Source organism: Zerene cesonia, chromosome 15 (genome assembly GCF_012273895.1).
Source record: "Zerene cesonia ecotype Mississippi chromosome 15, Zerene_cesonia_1.1, whole genome shotgun sequence".
In the NCBI taxonomy this organism is placed as follows: domain Eukaryota; kingdom Metazoa; phylum Arthropoda; class Insecta; order Lepidoptera; family Pieridae; genus Zerene; species Zerene cesonia.
This window is the reverse complement of record NC_052116.1, coordinates 2,269,895-2,278,933: the sequence shown is the minus strand read 5'-3', so window position 1 is coordinate 2,278,933 and position 9,039 is coordinate 2,269,895. Positions and strand designations below refer to the sequence as shown.

The window sequence follows — 9,039 nt, the reverse complement described above, 5'->3', positions numbered from 1 at the left end:
TGATCTTGATCTTCATTGTGGATGGCGCCAGGGCTGTGATTTCCTTCTGCATACGGTCGGCGATTCCTGGGTACATCGTGGTACCACCAGATAATACTGTGTTGGCGTACAAGTCTTTACGGATGTCGACATCACACTTCATGATGGAGTTGTAAGTGGTTTCGTGAATGCCACAAGCTTCCATACCCAAGAATGAAGGCTGGAAGAGGGCTTCAGGGCAACGGAACCTTTCGTTTCCGATGGTGATGACTTGGCCGTCGGGAAGCTCATATGACTTCTCGAGCGAGCTGCTGGAGGCTGCGGTGGCCATCTCTTGCTCGAAGTCGAGCGCGACGTAGCAGAGCTTCTCCTTGATGTCACGCACGATTTCTCTCTCGGCGGTGGTAGTGAAGGAGTAGCCGCGCTCGGTGAGGATCTTCATGAGGTAGTCTGTGAGGTCGCGACCGGCCAAGTCCAGACGCAAGATGGCGTGTGGGAGCGCGTAACCTTCGTAGATGGGCACAGTGTGGGAGACACCGTCACCGGAGTCGAGCACGATACCGGTGGTACGACCGGAGGCGTACAGCGAGAGCACGGCCTGGATGGCCACGTACATGGCGGGCGTGTTGAAGGTCTCGAACATGATCTGGGTCATCTTCTCCCTGAAACAGAAGCACGAGATTAGCACTGCGGGCGAGCCCTGGTGGTGGCCAGGCATCAGACGTGTCGGGCGGATCAAAGGCGACACCTACCTGTTGGCCTTAGGGTTGAGGGGAGCCTCTGTGAGCAGCACGGGGTGCTCTTCGGGCGCAACTCGCAGCTCGTTGTAGAAGGTGTGGTGCCAGATTTTCTCCATGTCGTCCCAGTTGGTGACGATGCCGTGCTCGATGGGGTACTTGAGCGTGAGGATGCCTCTCTTGCTCTGGGCCTCGTCTCCTACGTAAGAGTCCTTCTGCCCCATGCCCACCATGACACCCTGGTGGCGAGGTCTGCCCACGATCGATGGGAACACGGCACGGGGAGCGTCGTCTCCCGCGAAGCCGGCCTTGCACATACCGGATCCATTGTCCACTACCAGCGCGGCAACTTCTTCGTCGCACATTGTGAATTAGTCTGAAAATATAAATAATACATTTAATTTTGTGTCTTTGCAATACAAAATACCATTTATTAGAAAAAAATTATGAGCGTTCTATGTAATTCAATTTAGTTATAGAACGTGAATATTTTTTGTACTTAAAATCAAGTGTGAAAATATTCTATAATCTTTATTTCAAAATCATGTGACCCTAATCTTTGTAAAACCTACATATCGCCAACGCTTGTAAGTAAAGTGGGCGATGGAAACGCGATGACCAAATAAGGTTCTATCTAATAAGACGCGTCTCAAAGTAGACGTGGCGTCACGCGGTGACACGGAGAAGGGGATCGATAGTCGAGCACAAGCTGTACTTTAAAAACTTTCCAGTTTATTTTAATCCAATCACAATTAAAAAGGACCAAGTGATTCGACCACGCCCTACCGCAACCGGCATTCCCGGAGTCCCGGCAACACGAGGCCGGTATTTCTCCGTGTCACTGACCGCACGCACCAATTACACAAAAAAAAACTACCACAACACTTAAAATGCACGAATTCTACACTTTTGTATCAACTTACTTTTATTAAATAGTCCTATTAAATAAATAAATTACTATCGCTATTGCACAGCCTCGGATATGCTGCACAACACCTCTACTCGAGTACACTTCGTGGAATGTTGGCGACCGAGGTACGCAGACTATATAAATGAGGCTGGTTATCGGGGCGCCCCTACCCGCGAGCCCGCGACCGCGGACACCTTTCCACCAATCACAACAATTCTGAGTTTTCGTTACCATATATGGTATTGCGCTGCAGGGAGCTTGCGCACCCTCCCCCTGCCCCGCTGCCGCAGCATCGCCGTTGATAGCGTGCTCTTGATAACGAGGTCTCTCAGTCTCACTACTTACAATTCATACAAATCACATAGTGATTTTTATTTGAATTTTTAGTAGACGGAGAATGTCATTATCTAAAGGTTTTTAGAATGAAGCAGTATCGTCATAATAGTTATTAGTGCCTAGTAACTATAGTATGGTAAAGTAACATATTATCAATAACTCGTAATATTATAGTTTAAAATACATTGGGTCCTTCTATGATCTCATAAAGAATCGCGACACAACACATTAGAGCGTATGTATTTATAGACTAATCGATAACGATTTTTTCACATTTTTGTGCCGTCGTTCATTACATACTAACCGCTGAGATAGGTACCGAATCAAGTATGACACGCACACTTACCACAGTACAATTGAATTAAAACAATAGCAGTTTGCAAGCCGTGAAAATCGCCGGCCGGTCTCAGGCACGCTTACGGGTTTGCTACAGCTGATTTGTTTCCCACAGTCTGCTCCGACCACCAAGAACTCACTAAACGGCAAATGTATCACTTCTTCCTCAAAATAATATATAATAAGGATATTTTTTTAATTTTTTCAATACATTTGGATCTAAATCTCCTACAAAATATTTAAGTTGCCAAATGTGACACGCTAATCATTTAAACAAATTAAAATTCGAATATAAATTATAAATTGTTTCTACCCAAGTATTTATTGGTTTCTGACTAGCAAGTAAGCAATAATATCATATCAATCCCGCACCGCTATACAACCAACGGTTTTACCATATATGGACAAAGGATTGTGATTGGTGCACGCCATCAACGGTCACTGTACGTACACGACGCACACAAACAAAATTTGAGTGAATTTAAACTTGTAGTTGTGTCTAGTCAAACAATTCATTCAAAAGACTAGTGTGAGCTTTTACTGCATTGGATTAATTTGCAGTGTCGTCTTCAAGTTAAATAAATGGCATCATAATTATCGATGACTATTTATCGTTTATTAAAATATTGAGCTGTTTTCCTGTTTAGTCTCGTACCCCCCCACGTAGCATGTCAAAGTTTGGTGAAACAGCTCCTGCATATCACATTCATTACTAATTTTATTGATTACAGTTCATGATAGGTCGGTACCTACTCAAGAATGCAAGATGAATACTTTCAACTAGTAATTAATGGTCAAAACTATTGAAATTGACAGCAACAATTTTTGTACTTGTGTGGATCATTCAGATAAAATATAAACGTGTATTAAATAATTTTAAAAAACTGAAATACGCTATTTAATTATAACACAATTAAATTGTCGCTAAGAATTTAGTTGATATAACAGAGTACTATTACACTAGGAAATTATTTAATACTGGTAATCCTAATAAAGATACTAAAATAAACTCATGAAATGATTCTTGATAAATGTACACAGGTTGCATTAAATATATTAAATTAAAGTGGGTTAATATCTGTAGGAAGCACAATTTATTAAGTGTTAGGTGTTTATGTTGGGTTGTTGTGAAAAAAGTTGATATAGCAAAAAGTACTATTTCAGACATTATCATATCAAAACGGTATCTAACAAATTTTGTATGCATTACTTTTTTACTGCTACATTTTAGAATTTTCCGGTACATTTATCAGGGTATAGAACCCGAGAAAGTACCTAAGTAATTTTAATTTAATAAATGTATGAAATTCCTCTTACCACAAATTTGATAAAATTTGCATAACTTTCACCATAGAGATAAATTTTATTGATTGAAAAATGATAAATTCCATTTATCATGCATTACATTCTTAAAAAATAATAATAAAAACTTATGATTAATGTTAGTTTAATGTTAGTGCAGTACCGGTTCCTTAATAGAATTATGTTATCTGTATTACTACTAAAATAGAGCTAATATTATTTATATGACCTTAATACTATAATAAACTGTACAAATAATATATAAATATAAAAATAGAATACCGATTAAAGATGTATTAAGAATGAGTCAGATAACGCATGCGTATACTCAGCACCGATGCATTGCATTGCATTGGTTCTAAGAGTTGAGTCAGCAGACTCAACTCTTAGAACCAACGTTTGGAGTCTCAGTCTGTAGACCTCCACCTCCACTTCCGTCATTCAGGGTCAAGGACGTGATTAGACCAATCTATATTTTTTTATAATCGTTTTAATCGTTCGCAATGAAACTAATGCAAACATTAACTACATATTAATTTTATATGCTGGAGAGATCGCATCACTATGTAAATTAGCATAGCTGACTTTGACAAATGTACCGTCATGTTAGTTATTCAAGAATTGATTTCGTGTTAAATATTCTAATTTCGATTTTTTAATGCGCAGCATTTGACGTATTTTGAATAATTTGTGGAACTAATCAAATTCTACAACATATTTTATTTATAACTTTCTTTGGAAAGCGATATAAGCCATGATCAAGGCCATTGGTTATTTAAGATACTTAAATTGAATTCCAATAAAAAAATTCACACTTTTATCATGGTATGCCTAAAATTGTTCGTATTATTACTAATATGTAACAACAAGATATATTTAGATTGTATACCTCTAATATTCAATATAATTATTAATCCCAGAAACCCAGCATCCTGCTTCCCGCTTCCTATTCTATCCTAATATTTTATTGATTTAATAAACAAATTTGACTTAATATCTTACTAACACGTTGCATGTCCTATTATACATGATATAGTAATAAAATAACAAAAATAATCAACATGTGTAAGAATGAATAGATGAATGTAGCTATGTATGTTTATTAATTAAACGGATTTGATGGTACTTGACAGTGATGTAGTTTATGTACCAAATTAACACGTTAGCAATAGAATGACTTGCTTTTGGCCAACGGTCCGTCCCAGGTGGACCCGCGCGGTACAACTACAGATTAGTAAAAAATTATTCGTTAGTACAGCTAATACTGTTAGGTGACGTACCTAATCAGCACCTAATTTATACTATAAACTGTAGTTATAGACTATAACACAGATTACTAAATAGTTACTACGTTACATTGCTTTACTGCTAAGTATTATTCCTATGACTCATTGGATCATAGTACGTTTTTACACTTTATCACATATTTTGAATAATGACTCATCGCTGATCACGCGAGTCATCATGTCAAATTGAATACATTACTCGTATAAGCCTATAAGGGTGACAGTATTATATATATGTAATATTGGAAGTCTATGTAATATTGGAACAGACAGCACATACAGATGTTCGAATTTAAGTACTCACTAAACATTAATTTTAATCTTTAAATGTATATTTTGTTAGTTCATTATACGTAGATTACATTTGTAACTTTGTTACAAGTACCATTGTATTTTCAAAGCAATATAAAATGCAATTATTTTCATTGATCACGTTTGTATGAGTCGAAAATTTTTGCATAACTATAATATTAAAAAAAAGATATTGCTATGTACGCTAGATCTAATATTATATGTTACAGAATCCAATAAATTACGTCGCTCCGTTTCCGTTTTCAAGAGGATCGATAAAACAATGAGTCAACGAAGGAAACTCATAGACCTCGTAGAATTATAAACGCTATTGTCTTGTGAATATTATTCGGGCACAGAATATAAATATTGCTTCGTTCTTATGAGTCACGCCTAGCCTTGAGTGGGGACAATGTAAATTATCACTAACTGTCAATATACTATAAAGACTAAAAGCCAAAAATGCTCGTTTAATGATTGATCTACGGAGGATATTATAAACGGAAACCTTAAAATAGTAATAAAGCGTTCAAACTTGCGCCGTATTTATTTATTTGTTAACGCAAAGATTTATAATTAAAAGAACGGCTTCTTCATCACGAATGTTTATAATTATACAATTAGCCAATACCTAGCGAACAACATCACACTCCATCACCATTCACCTAGCACACGTGAATGCATCACTTCGCTCTGATGTGGAACATGCTGACCTACTAAATAAAAATATACATACTTACCCACTACACATACATAATCTTCTACTGAAAAACAATAAGTGCGTTTTATTCTTGCAATATTTGCAGGCTGGTATTAAAAGGAACAAAAATCTTATGTTGTTTCAAAAATAAAAGAACCAGCCTGCCGAAGGGTCCGTTTTTTGTCAACCTGCAGCCGGTTTCCACAGAAATAAATTGGAATGGTATACAAAAGCCGTAGTTAATCGTCGTCTTTCTGCAAATGTTAAAAGATTTTACAACATTATTATTTAAAAGACAATTCTATCTGAATGATTTTAATATGTATGTGACGGTTGGTTATTAAATGGAAATTACTTATATATTATCAGTTTAAAAACTGTTTACATGATCTTATATGATATCAAAGTTGAAATTCCTGCCATGCAATTTATGTTTAGTATAGTAGATATATTGAAACGCGAAGCAGACGGGCGTCGGGCGAACACATCGATCGGGCTCCGCCCTTGACATTCGCCGGGGTGGTCCGCTAGCACAAGGGTACTCACATGCAAGGGTGTACAATGCAGATCATTTGTTTAAGTAATTGAGTCAAATATCAATATATTAACATGTTTATAGTTTTTATTAGGTAATGATTTCTATCAAATCGTTATTACTTAATATTAATTTGCAATTAGAACGAGACGTAAAAAAATTAAATACCACGTGAATTGTGATAGTCAATCACATTGGGAGACAGGAAATTGCAAGCACATTATACATTTTTACATGAAATTCTGCAGTCGTGGGTTCATCGGATTACAGATTATAATAACAACAATGTCAAGAACAAAGCGTCATAAATAATTTCTATCGCTGTCTATTTTTAGACAACATCCGTTTGTAAAGTCGCCCCTCGTATGATTTTAAGATTCGATTTTTTTCGTTTATCTAGCATTAAATATGATCGTTTTTATCAAAATTTAACACAACAGTTTCATATTTTAAACGCTGTACAGTCAGTGCTGTCAGTTTTTTTACAGTAAACAGTTTACTTTATAACTTTTTCCTTTAGTGTGCAACTGTTTATAAATAATACTGGTCTACGAATCTAAAGCGATGTGAGGTCAGGTCCCTGATAAAACATATTTTGGTGATCGTTACGATAGGAGAATTATGCCATTGCCATAGTAGACAGGCGACGAGACTCGAAACTCGAGACAGTGCAGTTTCTGTACTTGTCTGGCTTCTTCCGAAACCGTGTCCAACGAATTTGCATTCATTGAAGTGAACTTCAACGTTAGTCATTATGTTATTTTTACAAAATCGTAAAACGCGTTCCTTATCTTATTCTTATGTATGTACGTTAAATATTTTATGAAAAGAATAATTACTATGCAATCACGTAAAAACCAAAAGGTATAATATAAAATAATAATAATACACCAAAATAGTGGTTTCTTAATACATAGATCTTTTTGTTAAAATAAACAGCTAACGAAGTACTCGCATCTAAAGTCGTTAGAAAAGCACACCTTTACTTCGAAAATCGACGGAGTACAATATTTTGTAGTCTACACGATGGAGGCTGCTAAGAAAATCCCAATAATTATCACAAATATAATTATCACTTCAGTAGTAACCCTTCAGCGTCTTTGCTTCAATAAGTAAGAAGGTAAACAACCTATCTAAGAACTCTCTGTTAAGAATAAGATCGCGCAGGTTGTCTACCATCCGCCGAAGGGGTCGCGGACGAATTTTAATCAACTCCCGTGGCCCCTTCACTTAAGTGGCTCGACGGAACACAGTGGGGTTTTGGTCGGTAGGAATCCGACATAACCCACGGCTTTATCTCCGGAGGCCGTGGGTATCTATGCAAGATTTCCCCACTTAAAAAAAAAAAAAAAAAAAAAAAGGTTGTCTACCATCGATCGCTCACAATATGTACCTATATTGGTTTGTATATACAAAATGTTGCACCAGAAATAGCATCAAACTGACGTCATCCAGTAGACGAAGCACAGACGAAACGCTCGGGTGTGTTGAGCATTCACTAATTATAAACTAGATGTTTACTACGTGTGTAGGTCAGGTAAAAATAACACGCCCGAATTTATTTTTAAAATCAGGAATATGGGGCATAGTAACGGATATATTTATTAGAGTGGTTAAATCAATATTGTATTAATTAACGTGCCTTACGAATTTTATAACCTATAATATCTGTCGGGACTAAGCCAAAATATTCGATTAAGTAATTACGTTTTTTTATTTTAAAAATAACCATATGTATTATTAATAAATCTAACCAATGGGCATTGGTTTAGCTTCTAAAAACAACTACTCTCAACGTTTAATATAAGGTCTAGAAAAGTGATCGGCGTTGTATAAAAAAAAACATTCAGCTTCAGTGAATCCAACGCTTATGTTCTTGGAAACATGTATTTGCATTATTTAGAAAAAGTTTAATCTTGTGGACGTATGTTAATATTCTTAAGTCCATCCATATATGTACTAATTTTCCTTTAAAATGCAGCTATGCATCTTTAAAATTGATTTATAATTGATATGAAAGGTTAGATAAGATATATGTTTATATTAATATACATCTTATTTTTATATTTCTTCAATGATAGCATTATCTATATTTGACTTTGTAAAACGACACACCCTGTGTATTACCTAGAATAAAAATTCCATTAATACGATCGACTAGACTCTTAGAGTCTAGACAATAGAAGATGGCACACCCAGGTGTTTTGGAAATTGAATAATATTTAATCAAGATATTATATATGAAACAAAAATTACTTACGTATTGGGTTACTGTTACTTGTTACTGTTAAACACAGCCTTTTAAATATTTTTATTCCCATAATAAAATGTCTACGTAAAGGGAATTCATAAAGGGAAATCACTTCGAGGATAAGTGTGAAAGAAATGTGAATAAAATAACAGTTTTATACCGGTATATAAATTAATTTTTTTTATTACAAATGTTCAGGTTAGTGACTTTCAATAAATAAATTAAAAATCTTTGTCAAAAAACGTTTTACGTAATATGCATATTACGATACCTTACAGCCTAGTTAAATACTGAACTTATATAATAAATCACAAGCGTAATTTGAGCCGCCCATTCGGGGTCTCGGTGTAGGGCATCATATGTTACAATTATTAGT

The 9,039-nt window shown here is 35.9% G+C and overlaps 1 protein-coding gene across 1 annotated transcript in view; it reads right to left on the bottom strand.

The window, feature by feature from the left end:
- Positions 1–1,796, bottom strand: part of LOC119832439 (actin-5C-like) — a 3,201-nt gene extending 1,405 nt beyond the window's left edge. Inside the window, exons 1-3 of the mRNA XM_038356109.1 lie at positions 1,640–1,796; positions 732–1,092; positions 1–641 (exon numbers count right to left, since the gene is read on the bottom strand). Coding sequence (XP_038212037.1) covers positions 1–641; positions 732–1,081 — 991 coding nt within the window. The 5' untranslated portion in view covers positions 1,082–1,092; positions 1,640–1,796. The remainder of the gene's footprint in view (positions 642–731; positions 1,093–1,639) is intronic.
- Between the last annotated feature and the right edge of the window lie 7,243 nt (positions 1,797–9,039).